The sequence below is a fragment of the Diceros bicornis genome, chromosome 29 (genome assembly GCF_020826845.1).
Source record: "Diceros bicornis minor isolate mBicDic1 chromosome 29, mDicBic1.mat.cur, whole genome shotgun sequence".
NCBI classification, from domain to species: Eukaryota; Metazoa; Chordata; class Mammalia; order Perissodactyla; family Rhinocerotidae; genus Diceros; species Diceros bicornis.
The window spans coordinates 22,956,042-22,971,234 of NC_080768.1; the positions used below are offsets into that span (position 1 = coordinate 22,956,042).

General features: G+C 34.8%; 1 protein-coding gene across 6 annotated transcripts in view; it reads right to left on the reverse strand.

Annotated features, from left to right (window-relative positions):
• Nucleotides 1-3,535: 3,535 nt before the first annotated feature.
• The window catches only part of TUSC3 (tumor suppressor candidate 3), a 412,886-nt gene continuing 401,228 nt past the window's right edge, over nucleotides 3,536-15,193 (reverse strand). For 3 of the 6 annotated variants that reach the window (XM_058525104.1, XM_058525103.1, XM_058525098.1), the window contains one exon: nucleotides 11,684-14,405. In XM_058525104.1, the coding sequence (XP_058381087.1) occupies nucleotides 14,378-14,405 (28 nt within the window). In that variant the 3' untranslated portion in view covers nucleotides 11,684-14,377. The other 3 variants (XM_058525099.1, XM_058525101.1, XM_058525102.1) reach the window with 3 other exon arrangements.

The following is a 15,193-nucleotide window of genomic DNA, read 5'->3' on the forward strand; positions in this document are numbered from 1 at the left end:
ATATTGGTATGCTTATGGTGTCTGACAGGTCTCTTTGGCTCTATTCATTTTGTTCATTTTTCCTCTATTTTTGCTTCTCAGACTGGATCATTTCAGTTGACCTAGCTTCAAGTTCAACGATTCTTTCTTCTGTCTGTTCTGCTCGAGTCTCTCTAATGAATTTTTCAACTCAATTATGGTATTTTTCAGCTTCAGAATTTGTATTTGACTCCTTTTATAATTTTTATTTCTTTACTGATATTCTCTATTTGGTGAGACATGTTTCTTTTAGTTGTTTGTCTATGGTTTCCTTTAGCTCTTTGATTATATTAAAGACAGTTAAAGTCTTTATTTAGCAAGTCTAATGTCTGTGCTTCCTCGAAGACAGTTTATGTTTCTTTCTTTCTTTCTTTCTTGTGAATGGACTATACTTTTGTGTTTCTTTGAATGCCTCTTCATATGCCTCTTCTTTTTTTTTGTAAACTGATCATTCTGAATGTTGTGGCAACTCTGGAAATTGGATTCTGCTCCCTCTCCAGAGTTAGTTTTTGATGCTTGTTGTGGATTGTAGTAGTTTAGTGACTTTTAAAACTTTCTGAAAAAACTGTATTCTTTGTCATGTGTGGTCTGTGACGTTTCTATTTCATTAGATTAGCAATCAGTTAGTGGGTTGATAGAGCTTTCCTTAAATGCCAGGAGACAAAAAGAAAAATAAGAAAACAAGAAAGTACTCTCTGGTTCTTTGCTGACTGGCTCTGTGTTGGGGCACCCTTTCAATGCTTATCCAGGGTGTTCACAACTCCACTTTAGCCTTCACTTTCTGTGCAGGCTGGGTGTAAAGATCAGCAAGAAGTAAAAGTTTAGGTTTTTATCAGGTCCTTTTTCAGCATTCATTCTGCCCTGGGTATGGGTATGTCTTTCTAGATTCCATAGAATACATGGCAGCTTTTCAAAGCCCTTATTCCCCAAAGCATTTCACTTCCCAGCTTTTCCTCCCAGGCCTTCAGCTGCAATGTCTATTGTTTGTCCCAATCGTTATCTTTTGCCCCAGGCAGCAGCATGTTCATTTATCTTTCAATGTTTTAGAGAAACGTCCTCTCTGTGTACTCACTTTTCCACTCTAAGAAACTTCTGAGTTATGGGAAACAAAGGCAAGCCCCTTGCATCAGTCCTCCTGGGAGTCTCCAGACAAGTCAAAACAAACACTATTGCTGGGAACAAGGGCCATTCTGCTCCCTCTGGAACCAGGCACCCACATCAATATCACAGGCTGGCATTTTCGAGACCACTGCTGATAGGGAGGATGGTGGGGGAAGAGTAAGATAAAATGCCATTATGCTATCTTACTGGGCTTCAGTCATCTTTCTTATTTAAGCATTCACTGGTTTCTGTAAACCTTTCACTATTTTCCAGACTTTCAACAAAACTGACAGTTTTTCTAGTGTTTCTATGGAGAGGGTGGGTCCCTAGAGTTCCTCATTCTGTGATTTTCATTGACATCTATGCATAATTTTTAATAGAAGTAGACACATCAACATTTGGGTGAATCTGACATGATTTTTTATATTATAGTCTGAATGTATGATGCTTTCTTAAAACTTTGAGGAAAAAACTTTGTATAAATACTTAAGATTCTGTTTATATGATATAAACATTTGCATATATTTCAGACATATAAGTAGATTAAAAGAAGAGTATGAAAAAATTGCATAAGACAATCTACAGGCTAATATATACATACTGGTATCCTTTGAGTGTGACTAGCTACTATGCTCACGCCTTTCCTACTATTAGAAAAAATACTATTAGATATATTATTGGTCTGACCAAGTACAGCTCCTTGCTGGAGTATGAAAAACATCTTGTTTTAGTAGTTTAAACTTAATGTTAATAAGCTCTGTGGACTCTGAGGAACATTAGGTCTCCAAGGGTCCATTCAAATGTTTGGTCCCTAGATGCTGTAGCTAATGTGTTTGCCCCTGTCATCAGTCCTTCTTAAAATACAATGTTTAATGTCATTCATCTCAAAATAATATATCATGCCTTATTCAGAATAACCACTCCCTTCATGTACCCTAAGGGATGTTCTCATAATAGCAAGAAAGGGAATACTTGTCAAGCTCTATGGTTACAAGATCTAATCTCCCCAAATCAGCATGCTTGCTGAATTTTAATTGACAAGGGATTTTACTTTATGTGCAAAAGAAAATCACAGTAAACATACAACACTATTGGGCTATCTAATGTGAATATCTAATGCAAGGACCAGTACGCTGAGCAAAATGCAATGTTATTCATCAGATGTTATAAAATGAAACTCCTTTAACGTGGAATTTTATATTAGGATTTTTCTCTTCAACTGAGTAGAAAAGTAATTCTTTTTATTTTATCTGGAGATTGTTAAACATATTGTTTTTAAGGGGGTCTTCGATGCAGTGAGTCTGGTTGAAAAGTGACATTGAAACACAAAATATAACATACCACATACAATCTTTTGTATGTATAAATTTTCAATTTCAATTGGTTGGCAAAGGTAAAGATCATATACTATGTATGTGATTTTGCACATGCTACATTCTGAAAGCAAACTACACTTGAGTCATTCTTTGTTTTGCCTGTAGCACTTTCCAGTAACAACTTATCTTGAGGCAGTTTATTTCTCTCTAGAATCACTTCCCTGATGCAACAATTGTCTACAGAGAAGCTACAGCTTTTTGAACTATGAAATTCTGAAAAAAAATTGTTTTTCTAGTTGGCATATATTTAATGTTCAGAGGAAATTATATAATTTAGGCTAGAAAACTTTTACTAATCTGGGATAGCAGAATTCTCCTTACCTTGGTCATAGTCTCTGAGAACTACGGTCATGATTGGTTATGATTAAACACTATTAAGCTTTATAGAGAGATTAGATGTGTGTTGTTAATATTTAATCAATTGCACACTAACTGGAAGATAAGAATTTCGAGCTTTAAGGGGACAAACAAAAGTTAATTATAATTAATAAAAAAATGTTTATTTGTTAAATTTGGCCTCAAACTCCAATTGTAATATCTGTTATGAATGGACTTTTGAAAATGTAAACATGCTCAATAGATTAAGATTTACAGGTCAAGTGCTATGTAGGAAGAGGGATTAAACAAATGATTATATGATCATGCATTGTTTTTCCATAAATGCCATTCCAACACTAAATTTATCAATCTTTGAACATGAAATAGAGGAATTGTGATTTTTAATAACAGATTTGGGAATATGTGATAAGGTTAACATAATTCTGAATTATTATATAATTTTCACTGACTATCATCATGTTTTGAAAAGACAGCTTTTTTCCTGCTAGTACACATATTGCCCTGGGATTTAACTTAATATGCCCCTGTAGGCTTTTATATTTACCATTCTTTATTCCATTTCATAGATAAAATAAATAAATTTAGTGAATGTACACCTGGTTCCTGTTTGATTCTACACAGCTGGAACTCCCAACTAACAAAGTTCTCCACGGTCTATTATTCAGATCTTAGTGAAAATTAGATCACAAAGTCTGAAAAAATGGAGAAAAACAAAGTTTATTGAACTGCCTAAATAATTGTGTTTCTAAATTCTTCTTTGGGTAGCACCACAGAAAATAAAAATTCAGGTTTGAGAGTTTGAAAGCCCAGGTTACATGCTCTATTTTTTATTCTTTTTCGCTTTCCCCTTCTAATACTTGTACAAGTCAGACAAAATTTGCATTTCCTGTCTAATTTACAGAGTTGTTGTGAAGAACAAATACCATAACATACACGAAAGTGCTTTATAAACTAAAACAGGATATACAAACATAACAATGTTTAGACTCCTATATTTGGTTTTCAAGAAAGCTTCATTGAGTCACTCACTCATATTAGGATAACTAGCTTTTATCTAGATTCAGGGAATGTGGTTTTGATGGTAAGTTTCCTCCATACAACACAAGGGGAAAATGGCTATAGTGGATTAGTTTTGTAGTTTTAAGTCTGGATTCCTGGATGACACTTCTAAAGTTGCAGAAGAATTAATTCCTAGTTCTGGTATGTTGCTTCCTTGCCTGATGCCTTTAAGGTATGTTGATTTAGTCATGCTTTAGAATTATATCCTGGGAATAAGTTCCATTTCCCAGGTTAGGCATCCAAGTTGTAGGTACTATTCATCCAGCTCCCTGTCCTATACACCCTTATCTAGTTATGATTAATAAGAACAAAACACTATTTGTAACCATACACGTCCTCTATAACTGAAACTGCAGTAAGCATAATTTTTCAGCACATGACATATTTTCATGCATATACCTTATCTCTGTACAACCCCAAGAATTCTTTAACATACATTTCATAGTTTTCCCTCACTAACAATGTGATTTTCTTTACTAATGAGCGAACAGTTCTAAAACATGAATTCAGAATTACATTTTTTTATTTCAATCCTATAGCATACACTGAATATAATATGCTTGAAAACACTTCACTGTTTCCTTTGTTCTTTCCAGTGCTAATATTAAAGTTAACCGTCCATTTCTATGAGTTAAATTTACTAGGAAAACTGACATTTTAAAAAATTATACAAGCATAAGCTAGATCATCACAATCCACAAGGAAATGAACTCAAGAATACAAACTAGGATGTCAGGAACACTTCATCTTCATGGTAAACATTCACTTTATGCAAATCCCACTTGGCTTCATTTAATTAAAAAGCTGAAAAGAAAGAAAATTATGTGCTGAAAATAAGGAAAGCACAATATGTTTTTTGATTTCATTCTAAATTAGTACATGCAAATATAACATAAAAATGTCATAATTATATTAATTCACCTCATTCTAATTTTTATCAGGGCAATTTCTCTGAACTAGCTCTTGTAATGGGGTCAGGCTTGTAGTGAGAATGGGTCGGGGGTGGGAGAAGATGCATATAAGAACTTGAACGTGTGGTGTTTAAGTCTGGGTAAAATATCCTATTTCTGTGAGCCACTCTCATTGTTGGCTAGACCAATAGCTAAATCAGCATTTAAACTGGCAAAGTAGAGGAAATAAAGGGAATGGATTGAAACAAATACTTGAAGTGGGTCGTTTCAATGTCCTAAAGAAAATATTTTTCTCATCATTCAATCTATAATTAGTTTACTTACATAAAATAAACACGATATTTTTAATGAAATGTATAATTTCATTATATCGAACAGCCAAAAAGAATGTATACATAAGTCAGTGTCATCAGATTCTGATGAAACATCACAAATAGATGCTTGTACATACAGAAATAAAAGTGAAAGGTAACTATTTTTCTTCCCTAAGCAAAGAAACTTACGAACAGAAGTTTGTTTGTAAAATGGTAAGTCAATTTAAAGAACACTTACTAAGCCTTTGTCTGATATTTGTACCTTTGTACTAACTTGTGGCATGTTTTTTTAAGTCTTGACAACATAAGATAACTTTGTAGGACAACCAGAGACAAGTCAATTTTTAACTAAATGTTAAAACAAAAATGAAATTAGTGGTTATTGTAGTTGAAAAGTCATGTAATTGGAAAACTGTTCAAACTAGTGAGTTTAATATTTGGATGTGTAAATTATAATACCCTAGGCATACACTGCTTCGTCTTTCTGAACCTCGGTTTCCTCATTAGTGAAAAGAATGCATGTTTTGGATGCTCTCCAAAGTTCTCTCCAGTGCTAATATTTTATGATCCTGGTGATACTAGGTGTTAAAAGTAAATATATATTTTAAAATATATATTGTAAAACATTATGCATATTTATACATAATACATATTTAAAATATATATTACATAAAAAATAAAATATAAATTATGCAGTACAAACTAAAATAATTACTCTGTATCTGTTTCTGAGAAAATTATTACAGTAAAACACAAAAATCATGTGCTAATCTCTATCTAGACACAGCAAGACATTGCTTCTATTTCTGATGACAACCAGTGAAGACTGATGTACTGCAAGGGTGAGCACCTCCATGAAGAAGGCCGGCAGTAACCTTCGTCAGAGCATTAAGCTAAAGTTGCCCTTCAATCTACATAACCCTTAGCAACACTGATGGCAAAGCAGATAGATGTGTCACTTGCAGATGACTCCTTGGCATGTCCTGTCTTCCATGGTGAGCTTGCCTTTAAGATAAAGCTAACTGAAGAATGAGGGTTAATGAAAAAAAATGATCATGAAGTATTATAAACTGTAATTAAACTTGGAAAAATTATAACTTGAAGAAACTGAGGATTTGTAGTTTTTCTTTTTTTTTAAAGGACTGGTCTGAACATTTCAAGCTATGGGGCACTAAAGATCACTTTTTACCATTGCTAAAAATATTATCACCACAAAAGCAAAAACAGTAATATGACCTTTTATGATCATTTTATACTTCCTAACTTTTTGCAGCTAGAAAGGTTAAAAAGGTTCTATGATTTTCAGATGTTGCTACATTCACAGAGTAAAAGGATCTTTGTATTTTCTTAATATTAAAATAGACTAAGAATTCTTAGTTACCACATTATTTGCTCATGCTAGGGGTTTTTCAAAATTGAAATACTTTATTATTTAAAGAAAGCTGTTACGGGGCCGGCCCGTGGTGTAGCACTCCTCTTTGGCAGCCCAGGATTCGCAGGTTCGGATCCCAGGCGTGGACCTATGCACCGCTTATCAAGCCATGCTGTGGCAGCGTCCCATATAAAGTAGAGGAAGATGGGCATGGATGTTAGCCCAGGGCCAATCTTCCTCAGCAAAAAGAGGAGGATTGGCAACAGATGTTAGCTCAAGGCTGATCTTCCTCACAAAAAAAAACAAAAAAAGAAAAAAAAAAGCTGTTACAACAATCTTTTGTTTATATCTCATTATGAAATGACATATATTTAATTTTGAGCTGATCATCTATTAATTTTCCTATAATAAAGGATGAATCTAACAGTACTTCCTATTCTTTTACATTTAATCTTTTTCATAAAAAGTTATAAAAACTTCTTTACAAGTGTTTGTTCACAACGCTGGAAAGACGTGAAGCACAAAAGTGTCAACATTTTGTTAAAATGTTTCTTAGAAACGTATGAACTTTTATTCTCTAGGTAATCATTCAATAGTTCATATTTGATCTTTTATTTTCATGATATAAATATTAAATGTCCAAGGTGTGTTCCAGTATGAATGTTTTATATTGATTTTATCACTCAAGAGATTAGTCCCTCATTCCTGTCTATCAGTCTGACATATTTTTTTTTCCTTTTCACATTTACCTGTCTAATAATTCTGATGTATAATCTCACAGTTCTCATAGATCTATGCTTCTAGCAGTGCTTGGATATTATCTTTCCTAATAATGTTTATCATAATAAAGTATAAAAAGCTTTTATATCATACTTAAAAACTGTCGAATAGTAAAAACTGAATATATTCCTCTTATTTGGAATGTACTTTTCAATGTTGCAGTCTGTTTCCTCAGAGGGAGGCTGCCTTGGGTGCCACAGTCTGTTTCCTCAGAGGGAGGCTGCCTTGGGTGCCACCATCAACTTCTGTCTGCAGTTCTCTCCCCACTCTGTCATGATCTCATAGTTTATGGTAGTCTACACATGCATAACGCTGACTACCGAGACTGGCTTATTTTGAAGTGAATACATGCATGGCCAACTTGAACTCAGATAGCAATATAAGATGTAGGCTCTTTGGCAAGGGTAGTGAATTGTACACAAGGATATTAGATAGCAAGCCAGACTCAGCCCAATACGCTCCAGAAGCTACTCCTTCTCCTAGACTAAGGGGATGCAAATATTCCCTTCTAGTCTGTGTAACTTGATTACTCCTTAAAGTACATCAGGGATGCAGAGGGACACTGTGGATAGAAAGAAGGAAGGGGATAAAAGATTTCCACTTCTCTAAGTGTGGCTCTCTCCTAATTGCTCTCTCACAATGGCAAACATTCAGGATTTAGATAAAAATGCAGTCCTTGACTTGCTGAGGAGTGATGTCCTAAAAGTTCATTAGCAAGTTTCTTATTTGAAATTCAAAATAAGTCTTCCTAGAGGTACGCTATTTAAAGTGGTAGCTATTTTCTCAAATTCAGGCCCAAAAAAAGTCAGTTTCAATCAGGATTCAACAAAGACTTATTGATTATTGTCTAGAAGGACATTGTGCGTGGAAGGGTTGCGCAAGCAATGGAACAATTGATAGTCATGGCCTTTATGTTTCTTTTCTATAGGCGAGAAAGAACTGGATACAAATAAGTATAATACTGTGACATACTTGATATGATGGCAAGTCAAAGTGTTATAGGAATTCCAAAACAAGCCAACAAAGCAAAACCCTGACTTTGAGAACAGGTGGAATGAAAGGATAGCAGCCTAGGCTGAAGGAGCTGATTGCAGAAAGGTATCAAAGTAGACATTAAGTGTTGTGTCCAGTCTGGCTAAACCAGGAGTCAGCACACTTGCTGTAAAAGGACAGAAAGTAACTTTTTTAAACTTCGTGGGCCACAGGTCTCTGGTGAAATGACTCAACTAAGCTGTTGGAGTACAAAAGCAGCCACAGACAATACATAAACAAATCTGGATCTGCTCTAATAAAACTTTACTCATGGACACTAAAATTTGAATTTTGTATAATTTTCACATCACAAAATATTCAGTTTTTCTTTTTCTTTTTTTGCAACGATTTAAAACTGTTCAAACCATTCTTAGTTTATGTGGCACACAAATGGGCAGTGGGCTAGATTCGGCCCATGGGCAGTGGCAGCTGACTCCTGCACTAAACCACAGGGTCACTGAAGGCCATAGTATAAAAAGAAACAGAAGAGACAGATGGAACCAAACTTAAAAGAATTTAAGGTGATTTATACAATGGAATTCTTACATAGCTAGCGAAAACATATTGTAGAAGAATAGTTAAGGGCACTGAAATATGCTCACGACGTAGGAAAGAAAAAAAGCAGCTTAAAAAATCTGTATAGTATAATCCTTTCCTAGGGTCAAAACATATGCAAGCCCAACTGTTGACACTGATAACCTGGGTGTTAGGATTATGAAAATTTTATTTTCTTCATTTTGCTTATCTATATCTTCTAAAAGAACATGTATTAAGTTCTTCCTCTTTCTTGTTAGCTATTAATGGATTTTGATGAAGAAGCAACATAAGCTGTACATATCTTAAAATAATTCTGCATTCATCTAGAATGAGTAATGGCTTATGGAACATAATGACTATACGTAGGGAGATAAGTCAGGAGGCTAGGTGATAGTCTGAAAGAAAAATACTGTGTACCTCAATTAAGAGAGCAGCAGTGGGAACAGAAAGTATGGAGGCCCAAAAGACTCCAAGGTTTCTATCTTGTATGACTGGAAGAACAGTGTCTTAGGGCAAACGGGGAGAAGGGGAGAAACGAGGGGGAGCAGAGATGAGGCTGGTTTTGGACATGTTGAGGGTGAGGTGGTAATGTGGTATTGAGGTCTAGTCCTAGATTTCAGGAGAAAGGTCAGGATTTGATACGATTATTTGGACTGAGAAGTAATCTAAAAGGAAAAAGGAAGGTGTAAGAGTGTCACGTTACAAAATCTAGGGTAAAACATTTCAAAGACAAGCTGGTCAACTCAAGCGCCAGAGAGGTATTGAGGGTTGCAGTGAGCAGAGACCTCTCCATTTGGTTACTGGGTGGTCACTGGAGACCCGTATTATATGTGGAGCATGTTTGTTCCTTTTCTCTTCCTGTGAAATAGCTGAACACGCACCAAATAGTGGTTTGTGTTTTGTTTTTTGTTTTTACTTATCTTGAATTAGTTACTCTATCTGTTCTCAGTGTTTAAAAAAAAAAAAAAAAACGGAAGTACACAGTGCCCTTGAATGAATGAATTCTGTCCAGTTGGGAGCTGGTTAAATTCTCTACTGAGATCCTCAGCTGGAGAGAATTTTCTCGTGTATTGTTCTTACTTCCTGTTCTCAAACTGGGGAAGGAGTCAGGGAGATGTAACGGTTACATAACAGCACTGCCTCACAGAAATCATCTATGTGGTTAAGGAGCAGCTGCTCAGATTTTGTTTTGATATCCAAAAAAAGTGCAAAAGGGAGGAAAAGCCTTGCTTCTTTACTAGAGCATGGATAGGCCACTAGTTGAATTTCCACTTCTGTTCCATTGGCCTTGTAGTTAGTAGAACTCAATGATTCACTGTTCTTAGGATTTTTTAAGCTTTACTCTATATTCCTAAGTATTCTAAGGAGATGCAAGGGAGAAATACATCATGGCTGTTAGCTGGACTCTTTAGCCAAAAGCCCTGAGGCTCTCTTCTTTGTAACAGATTACTGAACCCAGAAAAGTCTTCAAGTCTGAAGTAAATCATCTAAAAAAAGGGCTAAAGAAATTCAGGACTTTATTAGGAGTACAGAAAGAGATCTTTGGGAGTGGAAACCTTTCTAATCTATAGTCACACAAGGTAACGGCTGTGAAGTCCAACTACTGCTAAGGCTACTTCTCTACAACAGCCTACACGGAGAGGGACATTTAGTAAGAGCTTTGATAATATGATTATTAATAAGTAGGCATGGTCAGAAACATGGATTCTAGGTCTAGGGGGAAAAAGAACAATATAGCTAGTATGTAGGGTAAGGTTGGGGGTTAGGTAAAGAACAGAGAACTCTTCTAGATCACAGGGGTTTCCTAGTCTTTTCCTGCTTTCAATGGGTTGCTACATGGTGGAGTTTCTGCCAGAGTAAGAAAGTTGTGTTTCCACAATGGAAATAACCCTATGAGAGAGCTACTTTTGAGGTATATGTCTGCTCAGACTATGTCTTCAGACGTTTAAGGGGTTGGAATGTGCATGCAAAATCAAAAAACGTGGATTCAGAATTTTCTACAAAAATTACTTTGGATTTAGGTGGAGGTCCCTAGTATCTATTTCTGAAATTATCAAATGTTGATTTAAAAAAAAAATTTTTAGTACATGTTTAGAAGATTTGTATTTTGTTTTATTATCTGGGATATTAAGGTTTACATTGTGTGTTAGTGGGAAAAGGGATTTGATTACATTTTTTCGTATGAAGAATTAAACATATTTCTGTCAATTGTTTTCATTCCGCTTTCCTCTCTAAAGTAATAAAACAGAGAAGTAACCACGTGGAATTATATTCTGTGGAGTGGAGGGCATATGCATGAATATGAACATTATTGTTTAAAATACATACTGTTTATCAAATAGTTAATTCCATGGGTCCAAGTCTAGTGCTAAAAATTTTCGTCTGAGGACTTGTCCCTGTAGCAGCTAAATACAATAGCATAAGACTGGAATATGAGATCTCACGGTTAAAGGTCACCTTACATTTGTAAAACAATAGTTTGCTATAACTTTTCTTACTTATGAGATAAATATCATGGTCGTTATTTGAAAGATGAGGAAAACTGAGGCTCAGAGAAGATTAAAAGACTTGCCTGAGGTTACAGTTTTAAAGTGCCATGGTCCAAATCACATCTTCTCACTCAAAGTCCAGATCACTTTCCAATACACCACAATGAAATACAACAATATGGAAAAAATAGTCCTTGAGATTCAATTTCCATTTGTACAATATTATTACAAGATTTAGCACTGCATTCTTATCTAGGTAAGATCGGGGATAGACAATGGTGCCTTCATAACACTCCAGCTCTTCCCTAAATCATCTCTAAATCTTCGGTCCTTTAGTCATTCTTCAAACCTGGAACTCAGCACGAGAAAGGCAATCCCAGAGAAGTTCTTATCAGTGATATGTATAGTGGGTTGATCGCCACACCATTTCTATATTATTTTTCCAATTGTACAGCTCAAGACTGTGTTTTATATTTTCCCTGCAGATGAACGATCTACAGCTAAGATGTAGAAATGAACGTGATATTGCTAGACACCGTACATCCTGGGATTTTTTGCCTTGCTGTGCTTGTTCGCTATCACACTTTTCTCAAAATTCATATGAATGTCTTTCATTTCTAGCTGTTATTCTGTACTTTCCCTTACTGAATGTCAATCCATATTTTTGTTGTTATTCATCATGTCTCAAAATAACCAAGGACATCATGAATTAAAGTATCTTTTTAAGACAATGGAAGATAGTTTCTATGTCCATTGTAAGCTTAATTAATATATATTTTTATTTTTCTGTTTTTTGATGCCAGCCTACTCAGAATCAATTTGAAGTTGCAATAAGTATCTTTAGAGCTCAGGTCTCTGGAATAATTATCTTTCCACACACCACATACCCCTTTAGGTGTGTGGAACAACCCGACAACTCCATGGGGTGTCATTTGATGTGAATTCCACCTTCTGGAGTTGTGCAATGTGGCAAACCAGTACTGTTCTCTTCACTATGTTTCTATCTTAATGGTTCCTGTTGCATTTAGATAAGGAACAAACAAGAAATGTTCTTGAGTAAACACAGTTAACAAGTCTATGAAGAGCACCTGCTATGTGCACAGCACTTTGGAGATATAAAAAAGGTATTTTCAAGGATCCTTCTCTAAAATACCTTAGAATATTCTAGAATGGAAAAGACTTCAACACACGAAACAGTTATATATGAATACTTAATGAAAAATGTAATGCAGTACATGCTACCGAATAATCACGTGCTAAAATGTCTAGTGCAGGTAAGAAGTAGGGGAAGGAATTAATATTTATTGAGAACCCACTACAGTTCAGGCACTACAAATCGATTATATAATTTATCCCCACAAAATTCAGATATAAGTATTATTATACCAAGTTTACAGATGAAGAAACAGGCTTAACAAAGTTAAATATCTTGGCAAAAGATACAGAAATAAGAGACAAATTTAACAATCGAGACTGTCTCCAACCCCATAAAACCACTATTTTAGAGGTGAGGAAAAATGAGACTCAGAGAAGTTAAGTAACTAACTCCAAGTCCCAAAGTTAGTGAAGAGAGAAGCTAAGATCCAAACTCAGCCTTGTGTGACTGCAGAGCCAGAGCTCTGAACTAAACACAAAACTATATATTGAACTTGAACTCAGGTTTTCTGATTCTAAATATTATTTTTCCATTCTACCACACTATCTCTCTAAGATAACTAAAGAGTCTGATAAACAGGAAGAAAGTGATAGAATTAATATAGAATATTTCATGTTATTTTTCTACTAAACTAGAGACTTGATGTGTCATAAATAATTTTATAAAATTTTCTGAAGAAAATTTTTGAGAGTCAAAATGTGTTACTGGAAAATACTGGGGAAGTAATTACCTGTAAGTGAAGATGATTATGTATCTCTACGTGAACTTTGCTCTTCTGAGAAAGAGGAATAAGCCTTAACATTAATTTTTCTTTAATATACAAAATGAATTCAGTGCTACCACTGGAATAAAATTATTCTCTGAACTATGGCTGAGATGGTAATTAGATGAAATTCTTAATAATCTTGATATTTCACTGGTAGTTTCAAGGGACTCAGGAGCCCAATTAAGTTCATCAAAAGGTTCAGAAATCTATCCTTCACTCGACTGACTCATGCAAACATAAAGCAACAGTTACCTAACCTTCAGTGTTAAGAAAAATCCTGTTTAGAAAAAAGTAGACTAAATATAAATGAGTTTAAAATCTTTATATCAGAATTAATGATAATAATTAGTATCAAACATCTATTGAGTAATTGATACTATGTGCCGTTTACCATGTACTAGGCAATGTGCTAAGTGACTTGCATTCTCTCATGTAATCCTTACAATAGTCAAATGAAGTATGTAAAATTTTTTCCATTGACAAATGAGAAAACTAAGGTTTAGAAAAGTAACTTGTCCAAGGTGACAAAGCTCGTAACAAGCAGATCAGAGATTTAAATCAGGAAAGCCCGCTTATTGAAACTGAAAAGACAATCTGGGAGAATTTAATGATGGTGTGAAACACATCAATACTAGAAAAAATCCTTAAGACTAACATGTGGGGAAAATGTAAAGGAATAGGATAAACATTTAAAATAGACTTTTATTCCCTTCAGCAGGTACACAGATTGACCAAAAAAAAATAGCAGTGTGAAATACTAAGAAAATATGATGATGTGCAAAAATGTTTATGGTTTTGTGAGGTGTAAGATTAAAATAAAAACAAATGAATAAAAAACAAAAAGATCACTCCATATAGAAGAAATTAAAGGTTGCAGATTAAACAGAATTCAAAATCGTAAGGAAATAATGAAAAAATTAATTTAAAGATAATTCTGGACATAGTTCTGTGGATCAGTGGTATTTCTTGGTACAAAAGTTATAATTCACAGAAATTTCAAAGGAAGACATCAATAGTCACAAAACACAGACGCATTACACCCAAGCAAGTACATACTTTGCAAAGTGTTGGAGCTAAAGCCGCTGGCTGGCTAAAGGTGATTTTTAAATTAGCAGATGGTGTTATCTTCAAATCTGCATCTTCATTAAGGGATATCTCTAGAGTATTATCCAAAGCACAGGGATTATCTAAAGTAGGTAGAAGTGGGAGGTTTTTCCATTCTTTTTGAAGAACAATGTATATTTGTCCTTACAGCTCATCTCAAAGGCAAGGATATGGTCTTGGTTGAGAAATTATTCTTCAATGTCTGTCTGTCACAAACAATTGGATTGATTTAGCTCTTGGTCCCCAGGGTTTATGATTCAATATAGAATGGTCTAACTCTCTTTTAAAGATGGACATGCACAAATGTCTTTTCACAAGTACTCAAGCCAGGACATACCTTCTGGAATATGTTCTGCAGGTTTTCCTTTTCCTAGAATGACGGTGTCCTGTATCTCCTTCCCTACAAACTGCCTTTATCTGCTTTGACCAAGGTTTGTTTGTTTTTTATCAAGTACTATAATGCTGGTTTCGTAGATATATGCTTCTGGGAATACAACGTTTTCCTTAAGAATGCGGTGTTATGTTCATAATTGACTAACCTGCTCCTATAGGATAATTCAGTGGGAAAAGGTCTCCCACTTCTTCATCAACATCTCACCTTTCAACTCTTCTCAGAATTATTTCTCTCTTCCTTTCTTTCATTTATTCCCTCTCTTACTTTCACTTTGCCATCACCTTTGCTTTTTCTCCAGTGAACTAGTGGTATAGATGTAGATTTTTTCCCGTGTACTGTCAGGTTTTTAGAATTTAGCTCAGGATTTATCCAAATCTCTGGCATATATTCTCTGCAGTCCTTCTAGTAACACTTGCTCTTGGTGTTTATCATCTATTTATTACCA